The 21,611-nt window shown below is 35.6% G+C and overlaps 1 protein-coding gene across 2 annotated transcripts; it reads right to left on the bottom strand.

Annotated features, from left to right (window-relative positions):
• Positions 1-183: 183 nt before the first annotated feature.
• LOC130414204 (FYVE, RhoGEF and PH domain-containing protein 6-like) lies at positions 184-20,263 on the bottom strand. Of its 2 annotated transcripts, none has more exons than XM_056739987.1 (21): positions 20,040-20,263; positions 17,557-19,369; positions 16,465-16,552; positions 13,959-14,020; positions 13,617-13,647; positions 12,444-12,499; positions 12,017-12,173; positions 11,749-11,836; positions 11,202-11,252; positions 11,033-11,091; positions 10,875-10,946; positions 10,609-10,677; positions 10,309-10,392; positions 9,064-9,140; positions 8,735-8,822; positions 7,839-7,985; positions 5,025-5,133; positions 4,564-4,661; positions 2,207-2,335; positions 629-771; positions 184-517 (listed from the first exon to the last, which is right to left on the bottom strand). In XM_056739987.1, the coding sequence occupies exons 2-21, from the start codon at positions 18,228-18,230 to the stop codon at positions 481-483; spliced, it is 2,319 nt and encodes a 772-aa protein (XP_056595965.1). In that variant the 5' UTR covers positions 18,231-19,369; positions 20,040-20,263; the 3' UTR covers positions 184-480. The 2 variants fall into 2 exon arrangements, with proteins under 2 accessions (XP_056595965.1, XP_056595964.1); XM_056739986.1 differs by having other exon boundaries at positions 12,444-12,595; positions 20,040-20,262.
• Positions 20,264-21,611: the final 1,348 nt, after the last annotated feature.

Below are 21,611 nucleotides of genomic sequence, written 5' to 3'. Positions count from 1 at the left end.
ATGGTTTTACCCTCTCGGAGAAACACATGTAATAATGCTCCAAGTGTTTTCACTCCAAGTGTTTTTATCCACACATATGCATGTTTTTTTTGTAAATAAGAATGATTTGTTTTAGTATATTTCAATTAAATTAAAATGTTATTTATTTGTGAATATAGGTGTGAAATACTACGCTGAAAAATGTTTTATGAAAATACATTTATTTAGAGTGTAATGAAGAATCGACACTTGAATGCATCATTTGATTTTTAAATACTAAATCTGCGGCTATAAACAAATCAGCATGTTGAAAAGATTTCACAAAAATATATTTAAGAGTAAAATATTAAATAACTAAAAAACAGGAGTAAAATTATTTTAACCCCATCAACAAATGCAATGAGACACATGAAAGCAACTCATGACAGTCATGAGATAACTTTGATAAGGGGCTTGGGGGCTTCAGTCTGATGCTTATGGACACGTCACTTTTCAGGAAATTTACAGCACAGTGGCTTCCTGGAAAGCTTCAATCCACCTATGAGGACAAAAAGCATATGAAACTTTGTCTATTGCTTATGAATGTTAGATAATGATGAATAGGTATTTATCATATCTCTACAATATATTTTAATATGCAGAAATGTACTTTTGAAAGGTCTGTCTGTCATTCGCCCTGAACATGTAGTAAAGAGTTTTTTTGTGGTAAACTTGAAATTGCAGTGAAGACTCTGAGTTCTCTGGCTTGAGAGAGAATCCCAGAAGCGGTTGACTTTCCAAAGCAGCTACATCCTGGAGAAAAATGAGGGGGAAAGCCAGGGTAAATTGCTACACTGTCAAAAAATCATTAACAACTGTATATCAAAGAATAGTGTGTATTAAGCTTTACAATTGATTGACCTGTATTCCAAAAATTGCGTTGTATTTTAACATTAACACAATTGTATGTTAAATTAACAGATAAAGTACTTGCAGAAAATTTCCATGGAATTTTCCGGTATGTGTACATTGTTAAGTTTTGCTGTAACTTCGCAGCAGGTTTGCCAGTAGCTTACTGTAGATTTAATGTACACTTTTATTAAAAGCATAAACTTACCTAGTTTATACCCGTATGGTAACACTTTTCTTGAAGCATGTATGTATGATGCATTATAAAAGTAGTTTAAAGCATTGTAATGCACCTTTTAATGCATTGTAATGTCTTATAAATAATTGATGATATTACAGTTATACAGTTACATATTATAACACTTGGCAATTCATTGTTTCACTACACATTTTAAATTGGTTATAACTCTATACCATTCCATATAATGCATTACAACACACATTATGAAGAATTATAAAGCATTTTACACTTAAATAACTCTTTATAATGCATTATACATACATGCTTCAAGGAAAGTGTTACCCATATTTTATTATTCAAGAGAAAAATGCTTAGGAAGAATGTCATTTTTTGCAGTGTTGCTAATGCCAGTCATTTCATGCTCATTTTGAATCTCAAAAGTCGAAGTGTTTTAATTGAAAACAGTACTGATTGGAAAGTATATTAAATAGTAAGTAAATCTACAGTAAGTTACTGGCAAAAAAAGTTTCACAGTGTAGATTTGTAATTTGTTTAAACCAAGAGACAAATGTCATAACGCCTCATAAAATTTTACATTGACAAAATAAAAACAACATTTTGAATTTGGCATTTGACAGACAGTGTCTTCAATAATTCAAATGTTGGTTCATAAAAACTCAAATTGAAAACTAAAGATTATTGTACGTTGAAACTTAATCCCCCTGCTTAATAAAACATTACCGAAACCCCATAGAAAACAACTCATTCTGTAATCAAGAAATACATTTACACATGATTGGTTGCATTTACATGTCAATCACCTTCAGTGTTCAGAAACTCGGCCCGCCCAGTCACAGAAGGTAATGTGGAAAATATGGGATACCTGACAAACCGAATGTTTCTTAATACCACAACTACTCCAGCCATAAGTCCCAAAGTGTTTCAGTAATTTCTTATTGATATATTTTAGGAATCAACCAGATTATTAAATAAAGTGGGTTGAGAACCCTTTGAAGGTGACTTTGAACAGTGTGAAGTGTTAAGCAATTTCAATTTGGTTTATGTATTAAAAAATATTTTAGGATCTGTTTTTCCCCTAACAGTGAATCTACAAAAATGTTAAGACCTCTTTAAATTGCTGCATTTATAAACTATTACCTCACTGGCAGCATATGTGTACAAAACCTTGTTCAAGATAATAAACCAGAATCTTCTCCATTGTTTCTTATTGCCTTTCGTCCTCTCTAGGTAGCCGCTCATCGAGGATGCGCCCGTGTTAGCCGAAACCTAAAAAAATCAATAAGCAGACTTCAATGAATGACACAGAATGAATAAAGCAGTCAGACCAAGCCTCAGATGGCCGCGCCCAATCTGTTTTGATTGTCTGATTCATACCGTGTACAAAACTGTCAGGCACTATTAAAAAGCTCCAATCTGATTGCCTGGATGAAACCAGGATGAATGATGTTTGTTTGTTGTATTACAGGAATAGTTCTCAGAAATATGAAAATGCTGTCATCCTCACGCCATCCCAAATAAATGTCTTTGTTTTTTTTCTGCTTCTAAACGATGCGTTGGTGAACCCACATATGATTCATATTTAAAGTCCATGTGAACCGGAAGTTGAGATTGAAATGAAATTTTCAATAAAAGTGGTGGGTGTGGCTTTCGTCTTTCTCTGCGATTTGATTGGATGTACAAAAACAGCCATTGCATTTTTCAGCAGACTGACAGTTAAAGGGGAGGAGTTTACGGATGCTCCACCCAAGCCTAGTAAATGCAATCCAGCCAGTTTATCCCCGCCCGCTTTCATTATTCTATCGTCTGTCCGAAGTCTGTCAGACTGCGGAGAAGATGACAAATGCAGCAGAAAGTTTCTGTATCTGATTTTGACCATGGTTTACCTCCCACCGCTGCCTCAATTTAAACATGGCGGTGGATACTATCCAGTGAATCAAATCTGTAACATGCTCGTCCTCCATGTTATACGTGTTGTGTGAAATCTCCCCACACAGGGGCTGTTTTAAAATCGCAGACTTTTTCAAATTTGGGCCAGGAAACTATAGAGATCGGATCAGATATCCAGATGTGGACAAGAGTAAACGTGCTTTGTCCTCATTGTATGAAGATTCAATCTACTTGTTCGGATCACAGAGATCGCTGGTTAATGACAAACATAAACGCAGCCTTAGCTGGATAGTTATTTCAGGGCGGAAGTGCATTTTCAGATTTTAACTGGAAATGATGAGGGCACATGATTTAAAAAAAGAGAATGAGCCACATTGATAAAATATATACAATAAACGCTGCAATATTTCATGAAAAAATAGGCATTGTAATTATTCAATCCAGTCAGACTTTATCTTATAATGATCTTAATACTTTAATTATAGATGTTTGTGCATTTTCGGGCTTTGCGATGTTGACTCCTGTATATTAAGATAACATCAGGGTATTTTAATATAAAATTATTTGTTTGTGATCAACTAAAGCAGTGGTTCCCAAATGGGGGTACGCGCACCCCCAGGGGTACTGCAGGGGTACTGCAGGGGGTACGTGAGAGAAACTGAAATTTAGGAATAAATAATGAACATCAATAAAGCAATAATGTTGATAATAGTATTGTTATAAGAAATGAGGACTACATAAATATGCATAAAAAATTAATTCATACATTTAAAACGCATTTCAATTTATAAGAGTTATTTTTTGAGACCCGGACCCGGAATCAGGAGCAGTGTCTGGGTGAGAAATAATGCAAGTTAGGAGAGGTTGCGGTTAAATGTTAAAGAAATGTTGATTTACCTTTAACTGTTATGCCTAATACTTAAGAGATTTACATACTTGCGTAAAGCTACATACAGAAATTAAAAGAAAAGCAATAAACCTGCTTTGGGGGCATCAGATAAATAACTGTCTGACTCTCATTTCACTGTATTTTAATGCAAAATGTTGCGGTCTGGTCAAGGGGTACTTGGGTTGAAAAAATCATAAAAAGCGGTTTTAAGCAAAAAAAGTTTGACAACCACTGAACTAAAGAAACAAAGTCATACATATCAGAGGGCATGAGGTAAGTAAATTCGGAGAGAATTTTTATATTTCAGTGAACCCCTCCTTGAAATCAAAGAGCATAGAGTTAAAGCAAAGTAGATAATGTATTCAAAAGCAGAATCGTATATTCTTCTTAGGTTTTTGTTAGTGAACTTATCATTACTTTTGGACAGACAGAACTCTGATCCTAACATAGACCCCAAACTCATTGTCCTGTCTGTCCACTTTGTTTTTCTTTCAGTGATGAAACTAGATATGTAATAGTGGCTATAGTAATGATGTATACATGTCAAGAGACCATCAACAGACTTTCTCATATCACAACTGCAAGTAGAAAGAAAGGACAGAAAACTCAAACAATTCTTAGATTCTCTTGAATTTGAGTCAGATATGCAAAAAAAAACATTTGACTTAAAGCCAGGATGGGTAGTTCTTCCCGTGAATAAAAGTTGTTGTATTATCACCTCTTTGAGTGCTGATGGTATTTTCTTGGCTCTTTTATTCAAAGCACCAGAAGATTTGCCAGAAGGTGACTGCGGTGTATTGCTGGGTCCATTTTCACCTATTATTATGAAAGAAATGCATGTTTGTTTAGTATCTTTGTGAGGACTTGCCTTAGACTTATATTGCTTTTATTCTGACCTTTATGTTCCCAACCCAACAACTCCCCAAACTTAACTCACAGAGAGCTTTGTTCACCTTTATATTATTAATAAGTATCATTTAGTATATCAGGGTCCCTAATAGGGACCGCTGGCTTCTTCCCACAATAGACAGCGAAAGAAGAAAACATGAATATACCTGTTATTAGATAGACACTGATCTGTCTGTCTGCTTTAAGCTTTGTGTTGCTTTGTGTTGCTTTTTACTAAATAGGCCCAGAATGAGAGCATATACTGTATGTATGTGTGAGTGATTTATGAACCTGAACAGTTCTTCTGCAGGACAGGGAAACACCGATCACATACTCGTGCCAGCTGATTCTTCTGATATTTTAGTTGATATTTTTTATTTGAGCAAGATTGACACACAACCTGGACGGCCAGAGAAAATCATGGATACATGTTCAAAGCACTCTAAACCATGTGGCAAACAATTATTATACAAAATAATTATGATTAACACCTGGTATTAAATATATTTCATTACAAAAGAGAAATCTGCCATATTTACTGACAAATGTGTTACAAAGATAGTTAAAAGTGACCAGGAGTCTGTATTCATTCAAAGTCTTGCCATTCTCTGCATTCTCTTTAAAGCTGTTTTTAGCTCTTCGCATTTGTGATCACATTAACAAGGATGGAGTAATACAAGGTGTAAGGAGAGTCTTTGCTAACTCTTTCCCTGCCCGTGTTTAAAGAGTACATAACTAGAGATTTTTAAGGTCCTACTTTGGTTTATGGAGTGTCCAACGAAAAAAATTTATGTACATAGAAAGTGTAAAAACTAGTGGTGGGCCGTTAACGCAGTGAGACTCTTATCGCGCGATAAAAAAAATGTCGCCGTTAATCTATTCTCAAAGTTGGGTTGGGAACTGGGTCTATACTACGCAAGCTATGATGATTTTCTCCTTGATATTTTAGCGCGGATGTATACCAGCTTAACTGCACTGTCCGGGGCGAGAACGAGATTTTTCAACTCGCGTGATTCGTGTCATTCGCGGAAGCAGAAGCCGCCTCATCATCTCATAACCAGGGCTTCATTCGCGCGATTCGCGCAGCAAGTAGGTCTATTGGCTCTTTGCATTAACATATAAATCACTCGCGCTTGACACGCCATTCGCGTTTGGTCTGAACACAACATAACGTTACTGTGAAATTACCGCATCAAACGTGACGTGCTAACATGGATGCAGCTATGAAGCCGCCGGGTTTGCTTCAGGGAATATTAATTTTTAAGAAGCTTCCCAATAGAAACATCGACAAGACTAAGGTTGTTTGCACCTTGTGCAATGCGGAATTGGTTTAAAAAAAAAACTTTCTCTCAACAGGTTCTGGTCTAGCTTTAGTTGAAACCAGTAACTTTGTATTGAGATCTAATGTATTATGGCTCCTGTATGACATATCGCTTGTTGCTCCCTCACTCTTTGTAAGTCGCTTTGGATAAAAGCGTCTGCTAAATGACTAAATGTAGATGTACTGTAGGAGCTCTTCCAGTCTCAAGTACCACACGGAAATCATCCCTTAGCTAATGCGGAAGTAAACACAAGTTCATCTTATTGAACATAATTTAATTTTCATCACCAATTATCATAGTAGAACAGCTTTCTCAAGCAGTTTGTGATGCATTTTGGAAACAGGAGATGAGCCCCTGGTCTAATGCGCCACCTGGCTTGAGAAACCCGTTCTCAAAGACTTACTTTTAGTCATTATTTGGGTAGCACACATATTCTGAATGACTTCGGAAGAATTCAAATGAGCCATTTTAATCTAGATTAATCTAGATTAATTTTGGAATTAATCTAGATTAATCTATATTAAAAAAATTAATCTATGCCCACCACTAGTAAAAACACTATTATTTCATAATAATAGGCAGTTATTCTCACCTTACTTCATGACTGACTCTCAAATGATTCGTTCCGCGATTCATCTGTCTAATCCACTCCTATCCGCTAGCCTAGTCTGATGTGAATGGTCAGATGGTGTAGTCTCTTGTGATTATTCTTGCGTAGCCTAGGGTGACCATATGAGCCATTTCTCCAAGCGATGTTAAATAAATTCTATACTGAATTTTAAAATGCTTTATTTTACTGAAATGTGAGAACCTCGAAACTGGAAGACGCACCCAAATCCTGGCAAGGACGCATCAAGGATAAATGGCTCATATGATAACCCTAGCAAAGCCAACTTATCACCGCTTTCTTTGGCCGAGGCCCACCCAATAGGTGATATGACTGACAGGTAAAGCGACCAATCATGTTTCGTCTTGAGCTGCGTTAATGTTTAGAGGCGTGGAAATGTCCCCGTAGTAACAGACCGGTGTTAATTCAAGAACGAGTAAAAAATGTACAGCAACAAAATGATTATAAGCTAATGCCGTGAACCTCACATACTTTTAAGAATTAACCGTTTAGTCGATCGTGATGGAATCTTATAGTTACTATTGTAAACACGACAGCTTACCTCAGATGACTTTTTGTTGTTACCAATCAGATGACGACTTCGAACGTGCTGAAGTGTTTCCAAAAAAGTGTTCCATATGCATCAGACGTCAAGCCAACGGATCATGGGCGTGACGTCTGTGGCTGAGACTACTTGTGATTGGTCTACCGCAAATGACGTTTGCGAGCAACAGTGTTTGTGGGCAGTCCTAGCAAAGCGGAGGCAGGGACTATATGTACTGACGTAAATCCGCGGGGGTTCGAGAATAGGACTAGGGGCGACTTGTTTGCAAGCCAATAACTTTGTTATTCATTCACCTTCGGATCTACAACTTGGCAGACTTCTTACTTTCAAACATGGCAACATAACACACTACATGAAATGTCATTTTTATGATCTCATGTTATGTGCTCTTTAGAAAGATAAGCGCTGGCATTTTCAAACAATTTTTTTTTACTAAACTTGAATAACCTCAGAATATTTTGTTCTGTGAATAAATGAACACATTTTATCTTCATTTGCCATTTTTAGAATGATGACCAAAACATGCTGTAGATCTTGTAAAAAATTAATGTCTGATAATTTCTGTCAATTTGATAAATATTAAATGACTAAATGCCACAAGATGGTCTCACCTTTCCACAGGCTCTGCAGTGGTGACGTCTCCAGGTGAGGGTGAACTCACAGGTGCAGATCATACACATAGTGGCCCTCTGGTCTGGGATCCATATTGGGGCTTTGGTTCCCAGCTGAGCGTCATTATCGGTTTCATCTTGAGTTACCTGCAGAAAATGTGTCATTAAAAAAGCGTTCACCCAAAAAGAAGAACAATCATGAATATTTTATGCCATCCCAGATGTATCAGACTTCCTTCAATTGAACACAACGTTTTTTTCTTATAATAAAATAAAGAAGAATAATAAGAGAAGAATAAAATATTTTGTGCACAAATTATATTCAAAATGTGTCTCATATTGAAATATCATATGAATAACTAGTCATTTTGGGACCTTTATACGTCAATAACGTGATGAATATATATCATAAAATAACGTCTTTAGCTGAATACATTTTGGGATAGCATGAGGGCAAGTAATTTTTTGTTTTTATAGAAGTTGTCAGTTAACACCTTAAAACATTATCATTTATTAACTTAAACCTTTAAGAGCATCTGTGGCATGCTGTTTATTCTCAACACAAACGTGTTTGAATAGTTCTTTTGAGGTAGGACTATGTTTTAGGGAAATGGAAGTTATATTTTACCAACAAATAAAGTTTGCTTCCTAAAAAAATGCTTTACGGAGTAAACAGATACATAACAAACTCTTACGTTTAAAAGTATGAACGTATGATGTCTTTAGGCACATAAAGCAATTCTATCAGATTAATGCTAAATGCTTGCAATGTTAAAGAATGATATTCTTACATAAACATATTGTCTATATCTCTACATAAACAGCAAATTCCTGAAGCGTAATTTTTCCTTTTAGATTTAAACTATATAATTGGTCATTTGAATCAGTTGTTTTACCGTCTCAGGGTTTCTAATTGAATTCTTGTTGTAATCTTCAATTGCTGTGGAAATCGCCTGCAGCCACTCATCTCTACATGTGGCAGAGCTTTGAGGAAAAAGAGTTTGGGTATTATATTTTTGTTACGAGATGTTTAGATACAGTTCCAAGGCACTTAAAAATGAACAGTTATATAAAATACATCATTGCTGACTAATATGTGAGGTTATCAGGAGTTTGGATGCAGCCATAATACACATCTTTTATATCTTAGCAGTGTCAGCTTTATTATAATAAATAAAAATACTTGGAAATGTTTAATAATGTTAAATAAAGAATGATTTATTACCTGGCAGACAGAATGAAAGATCGTTCAGTACTCTCAATGTTCAGCTCGTGATAGCCCTCCTGATAACGTTTACTGACCTGAAGAAAACAAGGATTAGGTAAAAAATATTACACTAATATAATATTACACCTAATATAAGAAAAGTCTAATAATATTTAAGAAAATAATTCATCTTCAAAAAACTATTCATCTTGTTAAAGACCCCATAAAAATCTAAACTATGCAAAAATTTGTCATCTTGCACTTAGGGACGGTTTCATTTTAACAACATGAACAAACGTTACTGAGCATTCACACCTTTGTGAACCCAACTGAACTTCTGGTACGCATTTGCAAACAATAGAGTGCCTGTAGATTATTTCTGATAACAATCAAAAGAAACCGAGAAGAACAGTCACTTTGCTAAACTTGTCCATTCAATATTTTAAATTTAGACTGCAATACTAAGCTCAACCGCTAGATGTCAATGAACCTTTCGGTTTGTTTAAATGCGACCGAACTACATGACCCATTCAACAAGTCGTTTATTGAAGACAATTATTTTACAGTAAGACAACAATACAAATTAATATAAACATAAATAATTAAAAATCTTAAGACACTAGCAAAACACAGACCGGAAGTTAACAGTGGGTCAGGTGCGTACACGCGTCCGATGAAACTTTCCTTTTTTTTGCCTATTTTTTATTACACTTTAAGAGATTTTGAGTATCAGAAAATATAATATAACTGGAACAGAGTTACTAGATTTGATGATTGATGAAGTAGAAAGAAGTGTTGAACACTTTTTAGAAATTAGAATATATCAAAATAGTCAAATATCAGTGAATTTCATTTTAAATTCTGAATCTTGAACTTTACAATGTTATCGTAAATAGACATTTCATCCAGGCATGTTACAATTCCTAAACATGATTTTTTTTATGATGACAGTGTTTATAAGGCCCGATTTACATTTTGCGTCTAAAAACGTGCGGAAAACGCGAGCACTCCAAAAAGTTAAACTATTTCCATCTCGATGCGGCGCCGATGCGCCTAGAAAAATGTGCTTCAGAAGAGATCACAATCTTTACGATTCGCTTTAAAAGTAGATTGTGGATGTCCTCAAGATTAATCACGATACAAAATCGATAGATCCTTCTAAACTTGAAACCACCTGACAAATAGCAATTCAACGCGGTGATGAAATTAAAGCCTGTTGGTTGTTAAAAAACTATTTCAGTCTTTAAGCAATACAACTTTTACCTTCATCACTGCCAATGAGAGCATGTTGTTCACTCTGAAATTTCCTGATGGTAATGGTGTGCTATACAGAAGACTGTCATTAAACTGTTGATGAATAAAAAAAACAGCGTTTTAGAGCAAAGAACTTATGATTTTGAAGTTTTAATAAAACAAAGCCTTATAAAAATCATAGAGGAGATTGCCGTTCTCAAAAATGAATGAGTTTACATGAAAACGCAATATGAAGGACAAATTATTAAACATGTCGGTTTACGTAGTTTTAAATGAAAACTAATGAGAAGTGGATTGATTATCACTCACTAAGAAGAACATTCGAGGGTGCATCACTTTCCTTGAGGACTTCATCAGGATTCCTTCTTTCAACAAAATCTAAACACAAATACGTAGGATTACTTCAGGATACTTCCTCTGGGAAATCACTGAACTTACAAAGAAACCTAAAGATGCTTGTAAAATGTCTGATTTGTGAGTTTCCGCTGACATTGTGACACATCCATGAATTGTCAAATGTGAATCTTAAAATTATAAGATTGTGTGACATTTCATGTGATTTATTATGGACGTACTCTTCCAGGCTGGATAATCACATGTTGTCCAATGAGACGACACTGAACCTCAAAGAGCTTCTGGAAGTTATCCTGTTTAAAAATAACATTTCACATTTCAATCAATAGAAGACATAAATAGTGCAGAATGAACAATTTAGTTCTTGATTCCTTATTACCTCTTGTCTTACGATTTCATTTGCATGGTTAGCCACCTCCTTTACTATCACCAAAGCAGCTGATAAGATGAAGATATATTTTTTATACACCGTAAACAATTTAGATTAAGCATCTGTTGTATATATTTACACAAATATAATACAGTTCATGTGGAATTATTCATTTTACCTTCAGCATCTTTGTAGTCTGGAGAACTTTCATCAATATTGTTTAGATAAGCTGGAGAGAAAACAAGTATTTGAAAAGGTAACAATTTGCATGTTTGATAAACATTTGAACATAAATTCATCAAAATATTTAACAAAATAATCCTTAGTTGAAACAATCTTATGTAATCGATGCACCGACATTGTTTCGTACGTTTGGTCAACTCAACAAATCGGATTTAGTCTTTCTTTCGTAAATCTGATTATATGGTCACTGTTCTAATGTGCAGGCGCATTAATGCAAACACATCTCTAGGCACTTGCTTTTTGTGGACAACATTTAAAAAATCTAAAAATTTGGACTATGGGGAGATTTGTGATATTATGTCAAAAAAATTGAAAAGTTGAATCCTGCTGACAAAAAAAGATTTTTAAATGAAAAGAGGGACACGGAACATCACATTCCAAATTTAGCTGAAATTCCCTGGCATCCATCCCCAGCACTACTCACACTCTCTTATATATTAAATATAAATATACAAAATTATTTCAATTTTAAAAACCCTCACCAGTCAAAAGGAGCTGATACTGTGGTATTCTCTGAATGGGTTTTAGCATGTAATGCTTCACTGCAAGGTTTGCACAGCGTGCGTCGCTCTGTATAAGAAAGTCAAAAAGATGCCCGAGGGTAATTTTTGTCAGCACTTAAAGAATGCAAAAAGAAAACAAACAGAGATACTATTCACATCTTTACAATGGTCCACACAAACTAGAAAAACTAGGCAACTATTAGAAACGAAACAGAAAAAACAGGTCGGAGTGGTTTTATTTGGCTACCTCGAATTCCCGGACGACTTTGGCAAAGGCTGCGTTCTTGCGGCAGTGCTCTTCCAGAAGAGTCACATTCTTGTCGAACTCGCGAATATAAGTAGAGTACATCTTGAGATACGGTCCTCTTTTCACAAAGATGTCCGCTACGGCACGATGCTCGTCCCTGTTGGACAAGAAAATATCATTGCGATTTCTATAAAAAATTAAAGGTGATTGGTTAGATTTCATCCCTTTGTTTCAAGAAGAAAGTTTCTAAACTCAGAATGACATTTCAATATTGTTATGTGGCCTAATTTTCTACATACATTTGGGGCAATTTTACGTGTTAAGTACGATGTTGTCCATCAAATTAAGTCGGACCTAAAAGTTCAAAGTTCGTGACTTTCCATTGTTAAATGTGAATATGAAGGTATGGAGGTTGTAGTTGCTTTACCAGTGAGCGACTCGTTCTTCCAGCTCTTTCAGCAGGTCACGATTTAACTGGTAAAGCTGCGGCAAAGAACACAAGATCTGCTTCAGGACTCGCTCGTCAATCACGACTTTACCCGCCTGACAGGGTGCTTTCAGTACTGCTTCACGAAAGTCCTGCGGCATACAGGTTAAGAAAACTATGAGCAAGCAAGATCTTAAAGAGGAAATTCTGTCATCATTTACTCACCCTGTTTGAATTTTTACATTCCAATGAATACCAATTTCACATTCTTAATTTCATAAAAAGTGAATGCAATTTTTTCAGCTATGCCTGTCAAGCTCCAAAATTATGACAAACCACCATAAAAGTGATCTGCAAGTCTTCTAAAGCTAAACAGTAGTGCTGTGCAAGAAACAGACTGAAAATCTTCCGTTAAATGTGTGGCATTGTAGTTGATTTCACACCATGACGCACAATAAAGCAAATTTCAGTCTTGTCCTTACACAAAGCTGTATTACATATTTTAAAAACATTTTATACTGCGTTCTTGCACTTTGAAACTTTGTCATCTTGAACCTGATCTAAAAAGTTTGTCAGACTCTTAAACTAGACTACTACATTATACTCTTTCCTCGACGCTTGTTATATCTTACTACTTTGCTATTAAACTACATTATTTATAGCTGTAATTCTTATCTTTTGCTTCAACATCGCCAAAACATTGGACACATAACATTGCAGATTACTCTACGTACTTATCATTACAATTGGCATCAAACTGACATTTCTTGTGAAATTGTTTTGACTGCTTTAGGCTTACAGTTATGAATTAGGGTAACATAGTCATAACCACAGATTTTTCATACTTCACTGGAAAATAAAAAACAGTTAGTTGTATCTTTAAAGAACAGAAAAGGTAGCTATACAGATTGCTTTGTCACTTGTGGTGATTCCATTTTTACACTTAATGAAAACCGCCAGAAAGAAATTATGAATGGCAGTAAATATTTTTTTTGTGCTGCATGTGAAGCAAGCGAAGCATAAGGAGCAGATTTGGAAAGAGCCCATGTGACTGTGATTTACTCATATTACTGTAAACAAGCGCATAGTCCAGGCATTATGTAGGATATTATGTAACATCTACTTAATGTGACTGACGGTAAATCAGTTAAACAAGATATGCGGAACACTTACAATATGCAGCAGCTTCAGGACATTTACAAATCTGCAAACAAATATACATACCAAACATTTAAAGAGAACACAGATTACAGAAATAGTCAAAACCATTATTAACTGCTGTTGTAATTCATCAATTTTACCAAACCCATATGCTTCTACCTTTACAACCCCAAATACGGCATCGTTTGACATATCATAATAATTGATTGTATAATGCACAAGTCATCCAGACACATTTGATCAAATTTGATCAAAGATTCTTCAAAACTCTCCTTTTGTGTTTTACAGAAAGAAGAAAGCATACATGTGTGGAATGACTGATGAGAATATTTTAAATATTAAACTGTAACTTACATTTTCTCTGAAGACAATATTTCATTGACAATGTGCGAAGCCTTGGTCTTCTCGGAGTTAATCTAAAGAGATTTAAACATTAACATATATTTCTTTGTTTTTAACAAAACATTGAAGGTGTTACAATTTTGAAAAAGAATTCATGGGATACACAGTCATGGTCAAATATGGTGTCCAAGTGGTAAGCATTTGTATTTTATTCAAATCTATTTCAAATCAAAAGTTGCTTTAATAACTTTGTATTCATGCTGCATTATTGCAGGGGAGAGTGGGAACGGTTGCAACACTTTCTGTTTTTATTGGAACGAGAAAATTTGAATATGTTAAACCCCCTTCTGTCAACTACCCGCCCACATTACTGGAACTTGCATATGTATGATAGTATACACACAATTTATTCTTGAACAAACAAAGTCAAATTTTTTACTGACCGCATAACAGGGGATAGTAGCATTATATTATATATATAATTGTATATATATATATGTATATATATTCATTAAAATGTAATAAAAAACAACCCATAATGTAATTTAGCATTTTTTCTAATGTGAACAGACTGAGGGTTCCATTTTAACGATCCAAGCACATGTTCTAAAGCGCAGAGCCTAAGTGCGCTTAGGGCGTGTTTGAAAACACTTTTGCTAGATAAAGGATGGGAAAACGGTCAGCGCGGCAGGTGCATGGTCTAAACGGGTTGCCCTATTCTCTTAATGAGTCACGGGTGTGTTTTGGGGAAAACCTGCAGTAAACCTAAAAGTATCATCTCCCATCCCCTTTAAGAACCAGTTGCGTTCGTGCCATGGCAGATTCAATTTTAAACGGCAGTTTTCGAGAGAGCAAAGACTGGGCGCATCTGCTCGCACACTTTAACCTCGCGCACCAGCTACACGACAAGCCAATTTTTTTTGTCTTTATGTCAGAAAGTATGAAGAGCTCACACAGTGAGAGCCATTATCCACAATTGGAGAAAGCATGGAACAGTGGTTAACCATCCCAGGTGTTGCCGGCCTAACAAAATTACTCCAAGAGCACAACGACGACTCGTCCAGGAGGACATAAAAGATCCCAGAACAACATCTAAAGATCTGCAGGCCTATCTTGCTTCAGTTATGGTGAGTTTTCATGATTCTACACTAAGAAAGAGACTGTGCAAAAATGGCATCCTTGGGAGAGTTCCAAGGCGAAAACCACTGCTGACCAAAATGAACACAAAGGCTCGTCTCACATTTGCTAAAAAAAATTTTCATGATCCCCAAAACTTTTGGGTGAATATTCTGTGGACTGATGACACGAAGTTTGAACTTTTTGGAAGGTGTGCTTCCCGTTCAATCTGGCGTATAACTAACACAGTATTCATAAAAAGAACATCATACTAACAGTCAAACATGATGGAGGTAGTCTGATGGTCTGGGGCTGCTTTGCAGCTTCAGGACCTGGACGACTGGCCATAATTGATGGAACCATGAATTCTGCACTCTACCAGAAAATCCTAAAAGAGAATGTCCGGCCATCGGTTTGTGAAGCTTAAACGCACTTGGGTGACGCAGCAGGACAATGATCCAAAACACAGCAGCAATTCCACCTCTGAATGGCTAAAAAAATCAAAATAAAGGTTTTGGTGTGGCCTAGTTAAAGGCTGGACTTAAATCCAATTGAAATGCTGTGGCATGACTTTAACTCATTCGCCGCCAGCCTATTAAAAAAGTTGCCAGCCTGCGACAGCGTTTTTGAACCTTTTCACCCAACTTTAATGGCTCACAGTCAATTTTCTGTAAAGAATATATGGACAAACAATATGTCAATGTGTCAAACAAAAGAAACCGTAATCTTCTATCTTCATTTGTTCGTTTTTTATCACTCGTAGATGAGGGTCGGTTTCTTCAAAAATGCATCTGATTAAACAGCTGAGATAATTAACGTTTTTTTGTCAAAGATTCCGCCCAGATTACACTCAGAACAATCATTAAAAAATGCTAAAACATATACGTTCTAGGTTCTGGGATTCTGTACTTTTTCCCAAAGGTGTGTAATAGCGCCACCTGCTGTAAAACAGTACCAACACTGATTGCCGTAAAAACTCGTCTTTGGCGGGGAAGCGTTTTTTTTATTGACTAGATCACTCGTCAATGGCGGTGAAAGAGTTAAAAAGGCTGTTCATACTCCAAGACCCTCCAATGTGGCTGAATTAAAACGATTCTGCTAAGAAGAGTGGGCCAAAATTCTTCCACACCGATGTGAAAGACTCATTGCGAGCTTTCGCAAAAGCTTGTTTGCAGTCGTTGTCGCCAAGGGTGGCACAACTAGTTTTTAGGTTTAGGGGGCAAATACTTTTTCACATAAGGTCAGAAATGTAGGATTGTTATTTACCTAAATAAATAAGACCATCATTTAAAACCGCATTTTGAATTTACTCTGGTTTTCTTTGTGTAATATCAAAAGTAGTTTGATGATCCGAATCATTTAAGCATGACAAATATCCCCCCCAAAAATACACCCTTCTCACTGTATTGTTGATGTTCTCTTCATCTTCCTCCGAGCTGCATTCATCTTCATCTGAATGTGTGTCGCCATGCATTTCTTCAAGCATATTTCTGAAATGACACATAAGGATCTCACGGAGCTGCTTTCATCTTCATCTGAATGTGTGTCGCCTTGCATTTCTTCAAGCATATTTCTGACATGACACATGGAGGCATCTCATGGAAAATGAAAGGTTGTCATGAGCGTTTTACATCCTTAAATGCCATATTCCAAAATCAATAACTCCAATGATCCAGATGGTAATGTAAATCAAATGCAAGTCAATTGTAGAACTATACTATACGTATTTTATTATACGTTCAGAATTGCTTTCAATTCTTTGTCAAACGAGTGTGTCGCAAAGTTTTAAAAAAATGTATTAGGCTCTGATCCAGTGTTTTCTCTGTGCTTCTTATAATAAGCCTGAAGGTTTATAAAAACTGCGGTTAAACCAACAAAGTGAACAAAACAACAGCTGTTCAACATATTTCAGTAACATCAGTACAGTCTCAGCTTAAAAACTATTTGCTTATTTAAGTTGCTTCTTATTTGCTTATTTAAGTCACATTTACTAATCATTTAATCGCATTTGAGAACAAAATATAACGTTTAGGTATTGTTTAGTGGTTCCATAAAGTTTGTCAAGTAGAAAGTGTTCAAAATGTTTCGTTTTCAACATTATATTTTAAGGGATAGTTCACTTAGAAATGAAAATTATTTTATTTGTATTCACCCTCATGTCATTGTTAAACCTGTATGAGTTTTTCTGCAGAACACAAGAAATACATTTCAAAGAATGTCGGTTACCAAACAACATTGACCCCAATTGACTTCCATAATATGACCACAAAACCACTGAGACACTTCTCAAAATAACATATTATGTGTTACACAGAAGACTCATAAACAAGTTGTGAATGACACAAGGGTGAACAAGTAATGAAAGTTTTTATTTTTGGGTGAACTATCAGCAAAATGATACTTGTAAAACGCTCAAATCCAAATCTATGACCAGAGTTAAGTCTACATTTAATACTTGTTTACTTCCTTGACTATAAATATAAAGTTAGAGTACCTTTGAAGAATATCCTGGCGCTCTTTAGCATTTGTGGGCTCTTCGGTGTAAACATCTGGATATTCATAAAGCCCGTCGTCCTCACACATGAACGTCTGGTTTTGAAAATTATTGGCAACCTCTACGTTTGAAGTGCTGAAAGGAGGCAGGTTTTCATATTCTACGATTTCTTCATATACGTGATCATAAACATGTTTAGCATCAATCTCAAGGTCGTCTCCGTCAACACTTTGCTCAATTCCAATGTTTTTAAAATGTCCTACTCCTTTCATATTCAGTCGGTCACTGTGACCGTTGTGCAGTGATGTCAGTCCTTCAGAGCAGAGCTGATTTTGAGTTTCTTCCAAATAACACTCAGTGTCCACCGACTGTTCGTTCTTAACTCCGGTAAAATCAAGGTGCTCATTTTGGACAAGCCTGGGCACTTTTTTAACACTAATGTCAAGGTCCATGATCCGTAGCAAGGAGGGTTTCTTCAGACCGTCTGGTCTACTCATGTCAACCGAGGATAAAGACTTGGATTTGGGTTTGAGATTCAAGACGGCCTTCCTGTTCGGTTGACTCTGTTTGGCCAACTCGCTGTTATCTTCAGAAGCAGGTTGGGGTTTTTGCTCTGGATCTGTTATATCAAAGCAATCTTCATTTTTGATTTTACACTGTGGAGATCTGAACATCTTAGTCTTTTTAAGAAGTACATCTACTGAAACTTCCGTAGTTCCACCTTGTCCAGAGATTTCAGGTCTGGGTTTTAGGACTATCCTCCTCCATATGGGATATTGTTTGTATGTTGAGTTCGCAGAAGCATCGACACATGAATCCAGATTTTGTGATTTTATTTCAGTCTACTGTTCATCTACGCTTTGCCACGTGTCCTGGTTTTTATTTTGTTGTATCCGAGGGATCTTTTTTCGGGGGGTGGGTACAGGGCGAATCCGGATTTCGTTTTGGGTACCGTTGAGTGCCCTATAATGTCCATCAGTGTTAATGGTTAACCTGTTTGTATTTTCTCTCATAGACAGATCTGAATTGTTAACATCGACAGGAAGGACAGTTAGCTCAGTTCTGGTAAGTCCTGTTGACTCCCGAAGGGCAACGTTGGGTTTTTCGGTCTTAACTTTACGCTGCAAAGTTACAGGTGCGTTTTTCCTTGGAGGCATGGAGACAGCATGGATTTGGTCTGGCATTTGACTGTGGTGTACAACATTACTTGAGATTTGCTGACATTCATTGTGTTCTGGAATACTTTCAACAGATGCAATAATACCAGAAATAATGTTTTTCTGATGTTTCGAGGGCATTTGGGCCTCACAGTCACTTTTTTCATTGAGAATAATGCTCTGATTTGTCTTTAAAGGATTTGTGTTCTGAATCCGGTTTATTGTCTGAGGTTTATTGGAAGAGACATTTCCAGAAATTTCCTTATATGTATCAGACGATCTTTCGAGTTGAAAAACTTTTTGGTTTCCGTCCTTTGGCGCTACGCAATCCGCACAATTCCCATGATTGCAAACACAAATAGGAATGACGTAATCCCACTTGTTGTTCTCCGCTTGCGCTTCATGCCTAAAATTAAGAAGTCCAATGTTCCGGTCGGGCTTTGGTTGAAAGTGAGCTTGGGGTTCAAGCTTGGACTTGGAGTTAAATGCAGGAGAGGGAATTTTCGAGAGGCCCGGCTTGGGTGCCATAGCAGGTTTCACTTTATTCTCGCCAGCCAGTGAGGTACGCTGATAAACGAATCTTGAAGCAAGATGTGTTTGCAACGATGCTGGCTTCATGCTCGGCTTTGGGGCCAGAGGTGGTTTCTGACAGCTCACTAGGAGACAAAAAGGATGTCGAGAGATAAGAAGAAAAATAGGAAGCTGAGGATAGGAGCATTTGTATTCAAATAATGTAAAAATGACAACAATATGTCAACTTCCCTTTACTGTGGGAATGCGATGCTGTTTGGTGTAAATAGATATTATTAAAGATTTAACCATGTTAAATGTTTTTCATAAAAGTACATTTCATTTGTAGTTTTTGTATTTTATATTTGCTGAAAAGTAATGTTGTTAATGTTTGGGATAAATATGAACCTCAGAAAAAACACATTTTTAAAAATACAAAAAACAAGCGGGTTTTCAATTCATCAAAGACTTCAAAGAGTCTGCAATTTTCATCTTCAATATTTAGAAGTAGATAAAAATTGCACTGAAAGTCCCCAAATTTAACAAAACACCACATCACTAAACCAAAACTTATCCAATATGTCTGTTCTGAATAAAATACATATTTGCATACCAGACATGCATCACACTGAGCTTCAAAAGCAAATGACAACAGATAAGAAAATAAGTTAGATTTTTGTGATATCATTGACACAAATTGTCAAACGACTTCATTAAAATCACATTTGAAATAAATACCAGCTTATATTAGTTACATATACTGAAAGGTTGTGCTAGATTGTTGTGTCTTCTTTAAAAAACATAAAAATGACTCACCTGTCCTCTTCATCGTCTGTGATGTTTACTTATTCATAAGGCATACGTGACCAACACAAGTTCCCCTTTGTGCGTGTATTTTCCAGTACATGTTTTCTTAACTTTAAAGCCATTTTCAAGCTGATATTATCAGTGCGGTTTAAAGAAAGGTTGTGATCAAACTACAGACAAGGAGAGGGCGGGTTATACTGAAACACACGTCAGCGCGCGCACATACACAATCCCAAGCACTGCCTGTTTACAGTAATCCCTTATGTGTGTGGATCAGACTTAAAAAAACATTATAAATAAATATAAATATAAATAGAGAGAACATTGTTTTACCTCATGCACTCGACTGAATGCGTGCAGGTAAACAAACTAAACCACTGACTGACCATTCACACATTAAATACAGTTTCAAACTAAACTATATTCCGATTGATCTCTTTATTTGACTGATGAATAATTAAACTTAAACTAACTTTAGTGGATTTTAGAAAGCAGGAAACACAAACTCTGTTACGAGCTTGCGTTTACATTTTGTAGCCATATATGTGGATCAACTGCGCCCCCGTGTGTAGGAAAGAAGAAAACATTCTGAGAAAGTTATTTTATTCGACGGGATCTTATTTGAGAATCCTCCTGGATATTTGAATGCTACTTGACAGTACCTTAAATACAAATAAAAAGTTAATATTATTATAAAGCGAGCAAGCGAGAGAGAGATTATTTAAAAATGATATATTTGATCATAGTCCTATTGGGAACTATGTTTAGTTTTGTATTATGTTGGATTATTGTTGTATTATTCTATACTTTTTTATTAAATTATTCTAAAATGATTGCAAATGTGGATCATGGAAGACAATTTATTAATAAAAAGAAATGTCTAACCCATACATAACCCTTCCAGAACTCCCATTAAAATAGTAAAAACAAAAGGGGAAATAATTAAAAATGTTATTTTAAGGGAATATCTAAATAAGCAATGTGTAAGAAAATATGATTTTTTTACATAGAAATGCGTTTTTAGGCTTTGCATATTTCTGCCATTCACTCTTCACTATTACATTTTATTATTATTTGTATTATTAATATTAATAATATTATTATTTTATTTATTATTATGATTTTCTATATAAATGAACTGTTGTTAAGCTGACTGACTGCTTCATTCTGCATGTGTAAACAGTACTAAAAAGCTACAAAAAAAATTGATTATAAAAAATAAAATGCCATTTTTAGTTGATAGATTCATTCATATAAGATACAATTTTATTTAGTAAATAGTATTTGATTTTTTGACTATACATTTATTATACCTTTAATAAAAGCCACAACAAGCAGTCCTTAGACAGTTTTTGCATAAAAATCCATCTGAATATTTGATAGCTTTAAAAAGTGATAACTTAAAAATGTATGTAGACCATTTTCTTTGTATTTATTATATAAAAGAGAAATTATTTTTGGACATACACTTTTAATAAAACGCTTCCTACCGGCTTTCCGTTGCTGAAATCACCTGAAATGTATCAAAGATTGTCGAGACTAACAAGACGCCGCACTTCTGTTACTATGAATTAGGAAAGA

The sequence above is a fragment of the Triplophysa dalaica genome, chromosome 24 (assembly GCF_015846415.1).
Source record: "Triplophysa dalaica isolate WHDGS20190420 chromosome 24, ASM1584641v1, whole genome shotgun sequence".
In the NCBI taxonomy this organism is placed as follows: Eukaryota; Metazoa; Chordata; class Actinopteri; order Cypriniformes; family Nemacheilidae; genus Triplophysa; species Triplophysa dalaica.
This window is presented reverse-complemented; position numbering and strand designations above follow the sequence as displayed.

Coding starts and splice junctions, on each gene's coding strand:
- LOC130414204 (XM_056739986.1), bottom strand. CDS start 18,230: ATGTTCAGATCTCCACAGTGTAAAATCAAAAATGAAGATTGCTTTGAT. Junction 13,648..13,958: donor ATATTGTCTTCAGAGAAAAT/GTAAGTTACAGT, acceptor ATTTGTTTGCAG/ATTTGTAAATGTCCTGAAGC. Junction 9,141..10,308: donor TCTCATTGGCAGTGATGAAG/GTAAAAGTTGTA, acceptor TGTTTTCTTCAG/GTCAGTAAACGTTATCAGGA.